Source organism: Dermacentor variabilis, chromosome 7 (genome assembly GCF_050947875.1).
Source record: "Dermacentor variabilis isolate Ectoservices chromosome 7, ASM5094787v1, whole genome shotgun sequence".
NCBI lineage: Eukaryota > Metazoa > Arthropoda > Arachnida > Ixodida > Ixodidae > Dermacentor > Dermacentor variabilis.
This window is the reverse complement of record NC_134574.1, coordinates 122,808,846-122,827,100: the sequence shown is the minus strand read 5'-3', so window position 1 is coordinate 122,827,100 and position 18,255 is coordinate 122,808,846. Positions and strand designations below refer to the sequence as shown.

The 18,255-nt window shown below is 46.6% G+C and overlaps 1 protein-coding gene across 2 annotated transcripts in view; it reads right to left on the bottom strand.

Annotated features, from left to right (window-relative positions):
- The window catches only part of LOC142587103 (uncharacterized), a 47,204-nt gene that overhangs the window by 22,241 nt on the left and 6,708 nt on the right, over nucleotides 1–18,255 (bottom strand). The window contains exons 2-4 of one of the 2 annotated variants that reach the window (XM_075697990.1): nucleotides 3,323–3,411; nucleotides 2,395–2,539; nucleotides 2,234–2,299 (exon numbers count right to left, since the gene is read on the bottom strand). In XM_075697990.1, coding sequence (XP_075554105.1) covers nucleotides 2,234–2,297 — 64 coding nt within the window. In that variant the 5' untranslated portion in view covers nucleotides 2,298–2,299; nucleotides 2,395–2,539; nucleotides 3,323–3,411. The remainder of the gene's footprint in view (nucleotides 1–2,233; nucleotides 2,300–2,394; nucleotides 2,540–3,322; nucleotides 3,412–18,255) is intronic. The other variant, XM_075697989.1, reaches the window with a different exon arrangement.

Here is an 18,255-nt window from a genome sequence, read left to right as displayed (position 1 = left end):
AGGAGACCGCTCACGGGCGTAAAGGAAACTCGCCGGAGAACAGCTGCAGATGTCCGAAGCTGACTCAAATCAACGTCATCGTGGGAGCATGAATCTGCTTTGCTGTCATTTTGGAACCATATCTCGAGTTCTCATCACTAAATTCAAGTGCGGGTGCAGCATAGTTTCGAGCGCGGTGCTATTCTCGCGACCCCGCCACGCGGGACGACGCCATGAGAGCGACTTTCGATAACAGGGCAGTGACACCGGTAGCACCGCTTGCCTGAATTTTGCGGATGAAGCCAAATCTAGGCTCTTGGAAACATGTTGAACAAGCGGCGGACTTTCAGAAATACACTTTAGTGGAATAGTGTGACTCAGACTGCAACAAAAGTTCACAAATATACAGCTGGCATCATTTTCGGGTAATCATCACCGTTGAGCACTGTCGGGCGGCAAAGCCGGGGGTATAATTTAATTATTGACTTTCTGGGAATTTTCTGGGAGACTGGCTGGGAAACTTGCTAGAATTTTGATGCTAGGGCATCGTAATCGCGAGCGGCATGCTTTTTTTCAGGAGAGCGGCAGAGGGTGACAGCCACGCCCCTTTTCGCTACTTCATAGGCACATTAGTTCGCAAGAAGACCAGTAGAAAATCACAACTTCGCCAGAGTGGGAGAACTTTAACCTGTTTTAACGGTGCAGGGCCATTACACTACTGGATGGCCTTATGAGGTTAAAAAACGGTTGCAACATTTCAAAACCGGTTATGTAAAGCATCGACCACAGGTGTTCAATTTGAATAGGCGCGGTAACGAAATAGTCAGTGATAACACTATATCACGCACAGTTTATTTTGTCATATTTCTTGTTTAGTATATGTGTCTTTTTTTGCACGGTATGATCTTCTTCTGCACTGACTGTGCTGTTGCTATTCTAGGGATGAAAATTTGTATAGTATCGCTACTTATAAAGTAATTATAATTTTAAAGGTATCCAGGAGGAATAGTGTACGGTATAGTCATAATGGTTACATTACCAGGCTAAAAATGAACCTGCTAAATTATGTAAATGATGTAAAATGTATTCTTCTCTGTATGTATTTACCGTCCTAAAAAAGGATCGCTGAATATGAAAGCATCAGAACATGATATCATTGCACGCTATGTAAAGGTCTTTTTTGAGGTTATGCGACAGGTATGTCCTAAGGTTGCTTGAAATTTGTTCGGAATACCAGGACACATTTGTTAGGATTACCAGAACACAGCAAGTTCCTAATGTAGTACGGCCAGCATTTTGCGCTACCTTTGTGCGTACTGAGCATTAACACAATCGCGATACAAGAACGGTGGAAACACGTAGGCTGCATTCCACATTAATTTTTTTAGCGACAGAAGTACGTGCCTAGCTTCCAAAGAAAAAGAAACGGCACACATTGAGTAAATATTTAAAGCGTGTGTTAAAGGTAATCAGCTATGCGAGGCCAGAATATAGGTGTTTCTTTTTTTGTTTATGAACCACCTATGACACGTAGGAAATTTTTACTCATTGAGCTGCACTAAGTGTAAGGGGTTGGCTGCGCTAGACAGAAATGTGCTTAACCGATCGATTACCACGATTATTGCAGGGATCGTTAAAAATTTTGTTGCATGGAACATATTGCAATTTATGAATTGTATCCCACAAGTTCGCAAAGTATGTCCAATGGGAACGAATAGCGAGTGTAACACCAGTTGCAAGATATAAGCTCCGGAAATGTACGATGAAATAGATCGGCGTTCCATCTTTTTGTGGGCCTCGATGCTTAAGAAAATAGTTTGTCAGAAAAAGCTTCAAGAATAAAAAAAATGACGACATTGGTTGGGCAAAGAAAACATGGGTGATTCAGCAAGCAGCGAAATAAACAAAGCTGAAGGAACAGGAGATGGGTTAAAGTGGTGAGCCACTCTGCTCATTGTGGCTCTCGCTTTGTTTAGGCTCATCATTAACATTCGTAAAAAATTACAAAACATCGGCCCATATTGAGTAGTGTCGCTCATGTCCGAATTGGCTCTGCGGTCACACCTGCGCTGCCAGGAACATGTAGGATTGAACTGAGATCAAGAAACGGACTCGTTGAGTGTATTCCTTAGTTTATACCTGTTCTGAGTAGTAAACTGCAATAAAACCACAATGTATATGTAAAACAGGACACACATTAGTGCATATACATGTGATATATTGATTTGATGACTTATAAACACAGTACACTTGCCTGAAGGTTTGGCTGCCACGAAGCGAATTAACATAAATCCCAATAGGAAAATGCAGGAATTCATGTCTGTGAAAGGCAAGACGCAGGTTTGTTTAGATACGTAGCCTCTAAGTGGCCTGAATACCACTCTGAACTACACTGTTCTCGGACCTATTGCTTACCCTTTGTGTTATCCCCGAATTGTAGTTGTAGCACCGTCAACGCTGTAGTTTGCCACCAAAATACTGCACCAGTAATGGGAGAGGTTCCGCTTATTCTTCGGTGTACGGCATGCAAAATTTCCAGCTTCTTTGAAGTTCCAATCTGCTGATTTGAAAGACGAAGTTTAATTATCATTCGAGGAAAACACAAAAGTGTGGTTGCAAGCAGCCAGTGTAAAAAGCAAGAAAAAAATCAAATACTTTATTTTACAAAAACGAAAATAACCATAAAGTCTTACCAAGGATGTAAATAAGAATAAAACTGAATATTTTAGACATAGGTATTGCATTAAACGCGAACTGTAAATATGAAGATACAGTGACTCCCAGAGTGCTATGTAAACAGAAAAAGTAGACTAGATTTTATAAGAAAGCAACTTAGGAGCGCATATGTTAAAAGCGTAGGGAAGAAAAATTCTTAGCATTCTTCGGTGTGGGTTGGCGCTGCTGCCAAAGAAATTCAGTTAGCTGAGTCTGGTTCATCCCGTGGAGTTAGAGCCAAAAATACACGAAGTCATAGGCAACAGACGCAGCGGCATGGCATGGCTGGACAGTGTGTTCGCAAATGTGCTCGTAGGTGCTTGTGCTTTCTTGCACAATAATTTGCGTCCAGTGTGTTTAGCTCGTAAAGAGTTCCATTGAGCATTGCAGCAATGGCCACTTGCGGCACCAACTTGCGGCCGCAGCTTTAGATCTCAGCCTAAGGCACAATGTACTGAAGGCTATACAAAACGTTTTCCATGCCCACTTCTAACGACGCGCAACTTTTTGCAATTTGTGAGTAGAAGATACGCAACACACGCAGCTACCCTAAACCCACTTTAGCAGAGTTCCCGGAGGCAAAGCATTGCAATAAAAAGGAAAGGTAACTGTGTGACGCTTCTCTTACGGATTGACAGCACTTCCGCGTGGTTTGAGGTCGAAGACCCCTTCTTCCAATGTCCGCGTCAAGTTCTTCTCTCGTTTACACGCAACAATCTGAGGAAAACAACAATCCAATCAAATCAACCTAAAGAGCACTTCCCCCCATCAGACCAGTTTGAACTGACACGCGCCATGCATACAACGATTGTGTCTGCTAAGTATTGCATTGTTACGGGCAGCCAACAGAGCTGAAATGTCCAACCAAAAGCCGTTTGGCTTCCTCGCAGGCACCGCGACCCCCAACCGGACAGTCGACGTATATCGCACAAGTGCGCCTACGTATATGGTAGCAAAGTAACGTCGCTCATAGAGGCACTTGGAAAATTATTCAAGGCCATGCTGGTTATTTGGTTGATCTGTTGCTTCAATAAACCAATTAAAGTTTAGAGAACTGGTAAAACTTAAACTCGAATGTCTGCGTGTTTTTGTTTTAACTCATACCCTAGCAAAAGAGATGTACTTCCATTTCGTCTGGCTTTTCCCAGGTCATTGAGTCAAGCGCACAGACAACGAAACTGACAACGACGCTCCACAGTGTGCCAGCACTCAGGTGTTCTCGCTTATAGCACGCAATATCTTGCGCGGCTTGAAGCGAAACAAATGCAGCAGCTCGCACGAGGGACCGTCAGCTGAAATGCGCCACGCAGCCAAAAAAAAGCAAAAAGAAAATGAAGGCGGGGACCGTGCATGCATAATGCCTTAGGCGACCCTCCAGCTCCTGTATAGGAGAACGTAGGGAAGGCTTGACGGAGGCAAGTGGAGCGAGCGTTACGTTAGCGGTGACATTCACCTGCAGAAATCATGGGTTCATGAAACTTGAATATTTCTATCCCGCCTATTAATAAACCAACTTGAAACATTCTTGCGCTAGAACGTTCCTTAGAGGGCACCAACTTAGAGGGCAACAACTTCGACCTAGAGCGCAACAACTTCAAGCGTTACGTTTGAATGTTTGAGTGCGACGTTTGTGGCGGACGGATGTGTTTTTCCAGGGGTCCGTGGCTGCGACGAAAACATGTTTTTTCGTGCATGCTTGAGCTTGCTTCAGCTTTTGATTTGCAGATTTTTGAGCCTTTAAATAATAATTGTCTAGTGTTCTTTCTTGATTTTTTTTCGTGTGCGCGGATGTGTTTCGTGTTTATTTCGGTTTGCAGGATAGCCGGAGCCTCCTTTCGCTCTACGTGCTTCAGCACGCGCAACCGTGTGGGATATTAAATATTTATGGCTCTTAAAAAGTTTGGAAGTGGTAAGACTAATCGCTATTAGTGGTTTTGCTGTTGTGCATTGGTATTGGGAATATTGCTTTGGTAGGACAGTGAGAGCATGGCCGCGTGGTAGTACGCGTGCGAAAACGTGTCATACGTTAACTATGTGCGCCATTTATTGCTTCTAAAACTTTGGTGATAGTTACTTTGCGACATTTTAAGGAATTAGATACTGTGCGTAACGACTTTTCCTAGAAGGCACATGCTCTGAAAGCTTCGGTGTTTGATTTAGAAATTCTTAGTGCAACACATGGCTGGAAAAACGGCAAAGAATGCAGTGTGCGCGTGGCCCCTCTAGACAAGGGGAAGGATGAATATGGATAAGAAATCGAGTCAATTGGCAGACAGTGTGATGTTGATGCTAGGCTAAAGAAAATGGAGGATTTACAGCATGAGCTTGTGAAACAGGTGGAAGAGCTGAAAAATCAGGTAAATATGGAGCATGATGTACGGAAGGTGGTGGAAAAAAGACTTCAAGCAGCGGAGGAAAAGCTGAGCAGGGCCGCAATCGTGAATGAGAATAGTGACAATGAATCGCAGTCTCCAGTTGTTACAGGGCAGGCAGTGTCAGTAGAGCACATTGAAGGCGTGCAATGTTGGGAGGGGGCAGCTGCAAACAGCGACACTTACCTTTAGGCAGCCACAAATGAAAAACATAAACGCAGAAGTCAATGCCCTTTGTCAAGTCCGAATCCCACGGAAAAGGATACCAAAGAGAAGGAAAGAGAGGCCTCGGAAGTGAGAGAGAGTGAAAGAGTGATAATTTCAAGCGATTCAAACCTGGCTGGGCACTCAGAAGCAATGGTGGAGAGGGTGAAAGGCGGTGAAAGAGTGGCGGTAGGGACATTTCCAGGACGAACATTGGGCGCTGTCGTGGAGCGAGCAAAAGGAAGCTTCCGGAAAAATGCCCATGGACGCTACCTTGTCGTAGTAGCAGGTATGATAAATGACGCCCTAAACAAAAGAGGGACAGGACTAGCCCAGCACTTGGCGAAGAGGATAGACAAATTGTGTGGGCTGTGTCCTCGGGTGCAGATCGTGGTACTTGGTGGAGGTGCCTGTACGTTACAGTCACATACAAAGAGCCGTAATCACTACTAATAAGGATACTTCGACAATGAGCAGAGAGAAAGATTTTGAAGTTATAGAAGTAAACAGGGGAGTGAGCAGGTGAGCAGGTGTGGTGGTTTTGAATGAGACAGGATCCACTTCAATTACAGGCTGGGACGAGAAGAGAACTGGCGACTTGCTGGTCGCGCAGTTGCTATCTTGGAGTGTCCACGGGCGCTCAGGAGGCGAGTGTAGATAATAATGAACTTCCCCTATAGAAACCTCGGAACAGCATCGCCGTCAATAACAGAAAAAGGAGGGCAGGCCAGAGGGAGCACAAAGAGAAAAATAAAGAGAGCTCGCCATGCAATACGCTACATAAACATGCAAAGCACAAAGAAAAAAGTGAATAGAGAGTGAGGAGCAGTTAGAGAACAAATAGTGGCGTTTGCGGTTAGATAAACGCACTTTAGAGACTCGGAAGAGCCGTCAGCGTTTGAGAAATGCGTTTGGGAAGGGCGCAACAGAACTAAATAGGAAGCAAGGGAGGGGATTAGGAATGCTCATCCATCAGGGCGCCAACTGGAAAAGAGCAAATTGGAATTGTCAGGGGCACCTTTGGTTATCAGGTACAATGAGCGCAAAGAAAACGTGGCTTTGCGTATGGTATTTCTGGACCGGCAATAATTGTACAAAGGTGAATCAAGAGTTAGTAGAATGCGTAAGTGCTGATAATAAAGGTTTCGGGAATGATGCCGAATTTATCCTATTAGCTGGCATGAATGCCAACATACAGGATCTAGATGGCTATACCGACAACAACGGGATGTCAATGCTAAATTTTTGTACATACATAACCTCTTTATCGTGAATACAGGGCCTAAGTGTGAAGGGCAGACCACGTATGATGTGGGAAAGCGGCAATCGGCCATTGATTACTGTTTGATCACAGAAGTAATTGACCATAAGTTGAGAGAAATGGACATAGACAAGGAAGGGTATAGCAGTATGGGGAGTGACCATAGGCACATAATTTTGAAAATGGGAGATGAAGTTGGTAAAGCTAGCAAGCAGTGCAAAATGGCCAGTCTAAATTTGATCGCTGAACAAATAACACATATAATCAGAATAGTCTAGGGAGAACTTGGCAAATGGCCAAGAGTGGGAATATAATGAGCTTCTATGTGTAATAACGACAGAAATAGTGAAAGAGAAGCACATGTTCGTTGGGAAGGTAAAAAGAAACCGAAAAGCGGTTGGAAAAGGGAGATACATGAAGCGATCGCCGAACGGCAGAAAGCTTCCCGAGAGTACAGGCAGGCGTAAAAAGGGCAGTTGCCGCAGAATGAAATGGGCAGTAAATGGGAATTATAGCGTGAGAAACAATATATGGTTCAAATATTTGTGCAAGCAAAAATAAAAGGTAAAAGAGAACGGTAATTGTCAGAAATAGGGGAGAAAAAGAAGGCTACCCCTGGACTATTTTGGAAGCACATAAATATTATTAGGCAGGAAGTCTGGAACAATACAGCAACATATCCCTGACGAAGATGCAAACAAACTGGAAGGGGACGCGGCATCAAATTGCATTCGAAAAATAACAGCCGCATCATTCCAGGCCAATGACGAGGTTGTAGTTGAGGAAAAAAGGGGCATGAAAGAGAATCACATGGAAAAGGAGCTGGTGCTTACAAATTTCAACTGGAAGAAAGCCGAAGAGAAAATAGCTAAGCGCACATCCATAGGGCTAGAACAGTAACTTAGGAGGGTGATGGTATGGGCTAGTTAGTTTTCCATTTTAGATTGTGAGGTACAGCGCGAAGAAGGGACAAGCGACCTAAGAAAGACGAGGAAAAGCGGCAGAAGAGGTTCCCGTTAGGCTGATTAATGAGCTAGGAAAAACAGTAAAGAAGCTCTGTTCAAAACACTAGAAAAAAGTCTAAAAGAGAAACGAATACCAGGCAGTCGGCGACAATGTAGAATGAATTTAGTTTATAAAGGTAAGGGGGAGAAAGATGAAATTCACTCGTGGAGACCGTTCACGATTACATCGGTAATATGCAGGTTAGCAATGCAGGCAATTAAGTTATAAAGCTCCAAGCGTGAGCAGACAATAATGATATTTTGGGGGAACTGCAGAATGGCTTCAGGATAAGTAGGTGTTTGGATGGTAACCTATTTGTCCTTACTGAGTGTATCGAAACATCAACAGTAGAAAGGAGATCATTATATGTGGCCTTTTTAGACATTGCAGGAGCGTGTGACAGCGCAAACCGTAACATATTGTGGGATATTCTGGAAAGGGAAGGCTTAGGCGACGATCGTCAACAGCTTTTCGGAGAGAGTTGCCGGGAAAATACCGCTTGCGTTGAATGGGACGGGGTGAGGAGCGAAGAGAAAGTTGATATCAAAAATTTAGTGAGTCAGGGGTGCCCTTTACCCCCACTGTTGTTTGTGATGTACATAGTGAGCATGGAAAGGGCGTTAGAAAGAAGTAATATAGGGTTTAATCTCTCATACAAATAGGCGGGTACAGTATTAGAGCAGCCGCTTTCACGTCTGTTTTATACCGACGACATTGAGTTGCTAGCTAAGAATCGAAGTGATAAGCAACGTCTGCCTTTTATCTGTGGACAGGAAGGGGATAAGTTAGGTGTGAAATTTAGAATTCAGAACCAGGTGTTATGGTATTAAATGAAAACAGCGAACGAATAGTGACAATACAGGGCTAGGAAATACCTCGCTTAAAAGAATGTAGATTCCTAGGTATATGGATAAACGAAGGCAACAGATATATAAAAAACGCAGGAAAAAAACTATAACAGTAAATAGCAAGGAAAATGTGGCCCTAATAAAACACAGAGCGCTATGGGGATACAACACGTACGAGGTCCTCCGAGGTATGTGGAAAGGTGTAATGGTTCCAGGACTTCCTTTTGGAAATGCGGTTGTTTGCTTTAAGTCAGGGGTACAATCAGAACTCGATTGCAACCAAAGGTCAGTGGGACACTTTGCATTCGGCGCTCACCAGAAGACTATATATGAAGCTGTGCAGGGTGATACCAGTGAGACAAGTTTTGAAGTGATGGAACCTCGAAGTAAAATTAATTATGAAGAGCAACTGAGGAAGATGGAATAAAGTAAATGAGCTGGGAGAGTGTTCAGGTATTTGCACAGGAAAAACATTGATGCACAGTGGAGGAAAAGATATAGGGAGCTTGCAAGGAAGTATGCGGCCTGTAGGGTGGGCAACACGCAACAAGGGTTCTCAAGTGGAAAGTCAGTGAGGCCGAAATAATCTCATGGGTGGCGGCAATGAAAAAGAAACCTACCATGGGTAACTACTTAAGAGGGAAAAAAACTAAATCACGAAAGAAACAATTTATTAGAACTCTAAAGGAAGCTCATTACTTTTCGAAGCCACATCAGGATGCTATAGAACACACACTTATAAAGCGAGATATAAGGAAGAAAAAGCATTTGCTTGCTGCGGTAAAACTATGGAAACGATGGAGCCTGTTCTTTTTGAAGGCGAAAATATCTTTCTAGCGGTCGATTTAGGAATCACTGGCCTCCTTGAAGCCCTTGCATTCAGTGAGAGCAAGAGCAAAGTAAACATGTCCGCCATATAACTTAGTAAGACATTGGTAAAAAAAAAGTAGGGAAACGACCAACAACGGAGGCGTACAAAAGCAAAGTTCACAATAGGGGTTCAGAAACTTTGGTTATAGGAAGTAATCGTTGATTTTTTTTTCTTTCTTAACATAGGTAGGACATTAGGCACTAGAATAACACAAGCTTGGTGGAGAAACCCGCCGCCCAGTTCCAAAGGGGACGCTCATAACATCTATCCATCCATCCATCCATCCATCCATCCATCCATCCATCCATCCATCCATCCATCCATCCATCCATCCATCCATCCATCCATCCATCCATCCATCCTTCCTTCCATCTATCCATCCATCCACCCATCCATGCATTCATTCATCGTAAAACGAAAATTTGCTATGTGACCTGGTGAGGGGCCTATATGAGTTATTTATTTTCCATTTACACAGAACTAAATGTAAGGGGCTGAGAAAAAAAAAACCCCTACGAACGTCTTAAAGAGTTCTCAACCTCCTATAGCAACTTTGACAATTGCATAGAGAATGAAAACATGAATTTTGCAGGTGTCACCAAATCCTAGAGCGTCTATACAACTCCTATAAACATGAAGTGCTCTATATACTGAGTAATTTTATTGGGCAATTAAACAATTGAAATCACAATATGTGGACCCCAGGAATTGTTCGGCAATACATGACACATATAGAAACAAAATGTATACATGCGAAAATAACAAACAAGAATTTCAGAGTATTCGCAGCAATTCCTTCAAAAATAAAGGGGTGGGCATGACATTCCTCCTGAATATCAAAACTCGACGCTTCGGATTCCTTCAACAGACGAAGTAGGCTGTTTTCTAACAATCGGTGACCTTTAGCTGTAAGGCACGTCGGCGCCTTCCCGAGTTCCATCCTTGGTGCTTTTGCGATTTTGGTCGTCATGTCATTTATAAGGACTTCTTTTGATTTTTATTTGAAAGCGCTCCTTGTGTAATCTGTAGCTGTTAAAGTCATTTATTCTTCGTATACGGTGCTTTTTAACAGCTGTGGTGCAGTTTAAGCAAACATAAGGCTAAATATCACGCGAAAAGGCTTTTTTTAGCGCTGAGGAGCTGGAGCAGGTTGCTATGCGCTGTTGTTCCCCGACTAAATCCCTATAATTTCATTGGTATAAAGACATATATTTGTATGCTAGTACAGCTTGACTGATTCTCGGAGGGTGTAACGGTTTCTTTTATATGCTCGTTAAACTCCCGTTAGTGTAGACGCATTTCACCCACGGAATTCATTTTATCAACATTTACTTAATTTACCCGTGGCTGTCATGGGTTCCCAAGTTTCAGAGTAATGTGTCGAGGTGATGTGTGAAGTTGGGTAGTAAGAGTGAACTTAGTTGTAGCGAAATTAAATTCAACATGATAATACTTTCACTATATCTGATGTTTAGTATAAGGAGACACGCTGATACTTACAAAAACTAAATTTTGTTATATCTATGAGAATGGAAACGCAGATATTTTACAATATATTTACGCAAGCAGTCTGTACTCCTTGATTACGTAATGCTTATATGACTGCTGGTATTTCTGGTAAATCAAATGCCGTTTTTTAATCTCTGAAAGCCATATAGAAAATTTGATTGTACTATTGGATTTCTCGATTACCTTAATAATGACATGGATGTCATCCATTATAGAGTATCCATTCCTGAAGCCAGCCTGTTCCCTGGGTTGGCTAAAGTGCAATGTTGCCCTTATTGTGTTACGGACTATATTGGTGAATATTTTATAAAATAATGGAAGAAAGCTCGTCGGCCTATAACCTTTCATTTCTGTAACGTCTCCCTTTTTGTGGCTTAGTATGTTTGCATTCTTTCAGTTTTGTGGGATCCTTGTAGTCAAGACACTTCGTATAGAGAGCCACCAGTTCTCCAAGCATTTTGTCGTCTCCATCTTTGACTAAATCAACTGTTATTCAATTTTCTAGAATACAATAAAACTGGCAGAACTTTCCAAGTTAATCGACAAGCGTAAGACATAGACATAAGGAAGTACAATATGGATAGAATTGAACATACTCTCACGAACTGAGGAGGCCTAAAAGCAATGAAAAAGAAACTAGGAATTGGCAAGAATCAGATGTATGCATTAAGAGACAATGCCGGTAATATTGTTACGTGTAGCTGACGTACGAGTCTACAATATATTTACACGTAGACAAGCGGTGGCAATGATGGCGACGCTATATCAAGCGGTGGCCACGTCATCTTCCTTCTCCTCAGTGCAGCCACACTGTGGCGGCTGTTCCGTAGCATCACCCCCGGCAGTAGAAGCGCCGTCCTGGTGCTTAATCTACACATCCGCGGCGAAAGGTGTGTGATATGGCTTTAGTCTCGCCACGTGAACGATGTCACTTGCAGCCGACGATGACGCTGAGAGGCTGGCGGGGATGACTTCATACGTGACATCGGTCACCTGTCGCACCACACGGTATGGGCCAGTGTAGCGGGACAGCAGCTTTTCGGAAAGGCCCACACGTCGAATGGGGGACCAGAGAAGCACCAGAGAACCCGGAGTAAATTGTACGTCGCGATGGTGGCAATCATAGAGGCGTCTCTGATGCTCCTGCGAGGCCTCGAGACGGGTGCGGACGAGCTGGCGCGCGTGGTCGGCGTGTGCGATCGCGTCGCGGGCGTATTCAGTGGTTGAACGTGTGGCCGAGGGCAACAATGTGTCCAAGGGCAACGCGGGTTCTCGGCCATATAGGAGATAGAATGGTGAATAGCCGGCGGTGTCGTGACGCGATGAATTATACGCGAACGTCACATATGGTAAGTGAAGATCACAGTCGTGGTGGTCGGTCGCGACGTACTTGGATAGCATGTCGGTGATGGTCCGGTTGAGGCGCTCCGTGAGGCCGTTGGTCTGTGGGTGGTAGGACGTGCTGAACTTGTGCTTAGTCGAGCAGGAGCGGAGGATGTCCTCGACGACTGCCGACAGAAAGCTGCGGCCACGGTCAGTGAGTAATTGGCGCGGGGCACCGTGCACTAAGATGATGTCATAGAGCAGAAAGTCAGCAACGTCAGTAGCACAACTTGTCGGGAGGGCTCTCGTGATTGCGTACCACGTAGCATAATCAGTAGCGACGGCGACCCATTTATTTCCGGAGCCCGAGAGAGGGAACGGTCCAAGAAGGTCTAGACCAACACGAAAAAAGGGTTCCGGTGGGATGTCGATCGGCTGAAGACATCCAGCTGGAGGTGTGGAGGGCTTCTTCCGGCGCTGACAGGGCTCACAAGCGGCAACGTAGCGCCGCACGGAGCGAGCGAGACCCGGCCAAAAGAAGCGACGGCGTACACGGCCGTATGTGCGCGAGACGCCCAAGTGTCCAGCCACGGGAGCGTCGTGAAGTTGTTGGAGGACAGTCGACCGCAAGTGGGATGGAATTACGAGCAGAAGGTCACGGCCGTGTGGATCGAGATTGCGGCGGTATAGTGTCCCTTCCTTAAGGAGAAACATCCGGAGAGAGGCGTCGCCAGGCGTTGACTCCAGATGGTCGATGAGGGCTCGTAAGGAAGGATCGCGGCGGTGCTCATTGCCGATTTCGAGCAACTTGGACACAGAGAAAACGCAAGTGATGGTGTCCGCATCAGCCGGGTCGTCGACGGGGTAGCCGGACAAACAATCGGCATCCTGGTGCAAGCGTCCCGTCTTGTATACCACGGAGAAGGTATATTCTTGCAGGCGTAACGCCCAGCGAGCGAGTCGTCCCGTGGGGTCCTTGAGCGAGGATAGCCAGCAGAGCGCGTGGTGATCAGTGATGACACAGAAGGGGCGTCCGTACAAGTATGGGTGAAACTTGGCAACAGCCCACACAAGAGCGAGGCACTCGCGCTCTGTGATTGAATAATTGCGCTCGGCGGGTGATAGAAGTCGGCTGGCATAGGCTATAACGCGATCATGTCCACGCTGGTGTTGTGCTAATACTGCTCCTATGCCGTGACCACTGGCATCAGTTCGAACTTCCGTTGAAGCAGACGGGTCAAAATGGGCCAGAATTGGAGGCGTGGTAAGGAGAGTAGTGAGCTGCGAAAAAGATGCGGCATGGTCAGGTCCCCAAGAAAAGAGGGCGTCTTTCTTCAAGAGGTCGGTAAGGGGACGGGCGATGGTCGAAAATCCTTAACAAAGCGTCGGAAATATGAGCACAGCTCTACGAAACTACGAACGTCCTTGGTAGACTTCGGAACAGGAAAGTTCGTAACGGCGCGAATCTTGTCCGGGTCAGGTCGCACGCCTCTGGCGTCCACGAGGTGTCCAAGGACGGTGATTTGGCGGCGAGCAAAGTGACATTTTGACGAGTTCAACTGGAGACCGGCGCGGCGGAACACGTCAAGAATCGCTGAAAGGCGGTCTAGATGCGTGTCAAATGTGGGTGAGTAAACGATGACGTCGTCCAGATAGCACAAACAGGTGGACCACTTGAACCCCTCAAGCAAAGAGTCCATCATTCGTTCGAAGGTGGCGGGCGCGTTACAGAGACCGAAAGGCATCACCTTGAACTGATAAAGGCCGTCAGGGGTAACAAATGCAGTCTTCTCTCTGTCCATGTCGTCGACGGATATCTGCCAGTATCCGGACCGTAAGTCGAGAGAAGAAAAATAAGTGGCACCGTACAGGCAGTCTAGAGCGTCATCAATACGTGGCAAAGGGTACACGTCCTTTTTTGTGATTTTGTTCAGGTGGCGATAATCTACACAAAAACGCCACGTTCCATCCTTCTTTTTGACAAGTACGACGGGAGAAGCCCAGGGACTACAGGAAGGCTCGATAAGGTCCTTTGCAAGCATCTTTTTGACTTCCTGTTGGATAACAGCTCGTTCTGACGCAGAAACACGATATGGACGACGGTGAATAGGGTTCGCATCGCCAGTGTTTATGCAATGGGGCACGACGGACGTTTGACCTAAGCGTCGATTGTCAAAGTCAAAAATGTCGCGATAGCCTTCAAGAACGCGGCAAAGGGCTGCAGCTTGAGCAGGTGTAAGGTCAGAGGAGACCATCTTCTTCATGTCGACGTCAGAACTGTGCGATGACGTCACGGTATGGGCTGAGCTGTAACGATCTTCCACTGTGAATGGCTCGACCTCATCATCCTGCAAAGCGCGAATTATAGCCAAGGAGATCCCCTGAGGCAGAACTTGCGCGGTTAGCGCGAAATTGACGAGTGGAAGGCAGGTGCGGTTGCCAGTAATTTTCAGCACAGTGTGCGCCACGATAACACCATGTGTAAGCATAACGGCCGGAATTGGTGCGGCCACATAATTGCCGTCAGGTACAGCTGGTGAGGACAACAAGTCAACGTGTGTCATAGAGTGAGGTGGTAGGCGAATAAAATCTATGCAGCTCAGATGGCTGGGACGCGGGTCCACAGGGTCGGCAAGAAGAGGCAAGTCAAGGCGAAGTGAGCCGGCCGAACAGTCAATGAGGGCAGAATGATGGGCAAGAAAATCCAGACCGAGAATGAGTTCGTGAGGGCAATGCTCGATGACGGTGAAGAGAACGACGGTGTGTCTCTCAGCAATGGTGAGTCGGGCAGAGCACATGCCAACAATAGCGACAGTCCCTCCGTCGGCGACTTGTACAAATCGGTTCGGGGCAGGCGTCAGAACTTTCTTGAGCCGACGGCGAAGAGCAGCACTCATATTGGACACATGCGCCCCCGTGTCAATCAACGCGCACACAGGAACATTGTCGACGAGAACGTCCAAAAGATTCTTGTTCGTCGGTAAGGTGAAGCCAGGATTTTGAGCCAATGTCGTCTTTGCAGCTTCACCTCCAGAAGCTGCGCTGTCTAGTTTTCCGGTCGGGGGAGCGGCGAGTAGGTCGGAGAAGGAGCACGGCGAGACGGGGGCGAGCGAGATTGACGACGGGAGGGAGAAGGCGAGCGGGAGTAGCGGGGTCGTGGCAAAGGCGTCGCAGGGTCAGATGATGGGGTGGGCATAGAAGGGGCGAAGGAAAAGGACGCACTAGAGGGCCGAGGGTGGTAATTAGGAGAAGAGCGTGTGGGGGAAGTCCAGCGGCTGCGGCAGTGGCGAGCGACATGTCCAATGCGTCGGCAGTTAAAACAGATCGGCTTGTCGTCCACGGTTCGCCATTCGGAGGGGTTGCGCTGTCCATAAGAGTAAGAAGGGCGCGGTGGGGCCGTGCGTGGAGAGAGAGGTTCGGAGCATGCGGAACGAATGGCGTGCAGGCTGACGTTGGATAACTCTTGACGGACGATGGCCTGGATCAAGGAGATTATCACCGGAGGATGATCAGGTGACGGAAATGAAGGGGCCGCCGGTTGTGCCGCTTCGACCTCACGACGAATAATGCGGGTCAAGTTGTCACATCGCGACGGCTGGTGGAAGAGGTCGGCACAGGATGACGTAGCAGCTGTGTTGGGAAGTCGCGTGATGTGCTGGGATAACCGGCGGCTTTTAGCATGCTCAAGACGGCGGCACTCCTTGAGGATCGTATCGATGCTGGTGACGTTGGTGAACACCAGTAAATTGAAGGCGTCGTCAGCAATCCCTTTCAGGACGTGATGTACCTTATCGTCCTCAGACATGGTCGGGTCAGCCTTGGCACAAAGGGCCAAGACGTCGAGAATGTAGGACACGTAGGACTCGGTCGACGTCTGTACACGTGTGGCTAGGGCTTTCTTGGCATTGACTTGACGACCGAAGGGATTGCCAAAAAGGTCGCGGAGCTTCTCTTTGAAGAGATCCCAGCTCGAGATCTCCTCTTCGTGAGTCTGGAACCATGCAAGTGGAGCTCCGTCGAGGTAGAAAACAACGTTCGCGAGCATAATAGTCGAATCCCACCTGTGACTGGTGCTGACACGTTCGTATAAGCGGAGCCAGTCGTCAACATCAGGACTGCCGACTCCGTAGAAAACACCAGGATCCCGAGGCGGGGAAATGGCGACGAAGGTCAGGGCTGCAGGCGGAGACGGTTGCGTAGAGGAAGTGCCGCCATCAGGAGCCGAAGTTGCACTGTCGCCGTTGCGACCGCTGCGAAGCTCCATGACGGGTACGGGGAACGTCCACCTCCACCAAATTAATGTTACGTGTAGCTGACGTACGAGTCTACAATATATTTACACATAGACAAGCGGTGGCAATGATGGCGACGCTATATCAAGCGGTGGCCACGTCGTCTTCCTTCTCCTCAGTGCAGCCACACTGTGGCGGCTGTTCCGTAGCAATATCATTACTAATATGGATGAGATAGTTCAAGTGATTGAGGAGTTCTATAGAGATTTATAGAGTACCAGTGGCACCCACGACGATAATGGAAGAGAGAATAATCTAGAGGAATTTAATATCCCACAAGTAACGCTGGAAGAAGTAAAGACAGCCTTGGGAGTTATGCAATGGGGGAAGGCAGCTGGGGAGGATCAGGTAAAAGCAGATTCGGTGAAGGATGGTGGGCAGACTTTGCTGGAAAAACTGGCCGCCCTGTATTTGCAATGCCTCATGACCTCGAGCGTGCCAGAATATTGGAAGAACGCTAATATAATCCTAATCGGTATGAATGGGGACGCCAAGGACTTGAAATATAGTAGACTGATCAGCTTACTGCCCGTTGCCTACAAAGTATTTACTAAGGTAGTAGAATCGCAAATAGATCAGGAGCACCTTAGTCTTTGTCTCTGCGTGTAGTAGTTAAGAGAGCCAGTTTAAGGGAGGAGAAGAAGGAAGGAAAGGAAAGTCTCTGAAGCAAAATTGCAGCGCCGGGGTATTAAAGCGCACCCATGGTAGGGAAACGGAAGGCGATATAAGCGTACCTGGCCATGATACACGCACGACAAACTGCCTTAAAATACTTAGACTTGAGGGAAAGCTTCGTTAACAAACGATAACACTGCAATCAGCACTCGAATACGACGAGAGAAATTTTTGAGACGTGGAAAATTCCCTTAAAATAAGTATGGTTTGCGAGACAAATGCTTGTAAGTATTGAACCTTTTAAAAGATGAGGGGAAATATGCGCTCACCGAGAGGGCGGCGTCCGCACGAGACCACGAGAGCATTCGATCCCATGGATGAGATGAATATTTGTATAAATATAGAAAAGTATCAGCCATATCTGTCGTAGTATAGCCCTCTAGGCCGTTTCTGTTCTCCTTTTTTCAAAAGTAGTCTTATTAGGGTTATTACAATTACACGAAGGTATATCACCCTCGTCAGCAGCAGTCCTTGAGAGAGTTACTCTAGCGGTTAGCTTCCCACGCTATGGGTGCCACTCTCGCACCTGTTAAGCTTTTCCTAAACGCTAGAGTTACACGATGTACGCGTAACCTTGAGCGATCGGAAAACACGTTTTCTGCTCTTGGCCGACGGAGAAGGGAGGCTTTGTTCCGGCCGCAAAGCCCTCCACGTCTCAGTAAAGTGCCTGGTGGTGGTCTCGTGCTGACGCTGCCCTCTCGGTGAGCGCATATTTCCCCTCATCTTTTAAAAGGTTCAATACTTACAAGCATTTTACAGGCAAACCACACTTACTTCAAGGGAATTTTTCACGTCTCATTAATTTCTCTGGTCGTATTCGAGTGCTGATTGCAGTGTTATCGTTTATTAACGAAGCTTTCCCTCAAGTCTAAATTTTTTAAGGCAGTTTGTCGTGCGCGTATCATGGCCACGTACGCTTATATCGCCTTCCGTTTCCCTACCACGGGGGCGCTTTAAAACCACGGCGCTGCAATTTCGCTTCAGAGACTCCTTTCCTTCCTTCTTCTCCTCCCTTAAACTGGCTCTCTTAACTACTACATGCAGAGACAAAGCAACAGCGCGCGCATTCGATCACGCGCTCGCCGAGCAAGTGATCAAGCTTTTCGTAGTCTCAAAAGCCGCTCGAGTTCGCTCTTCTCCACGGGCGGCCATTTTTCCAAGAAAGTATGTCTTCCAACCACCCGGAATCAGTTCCTAATGA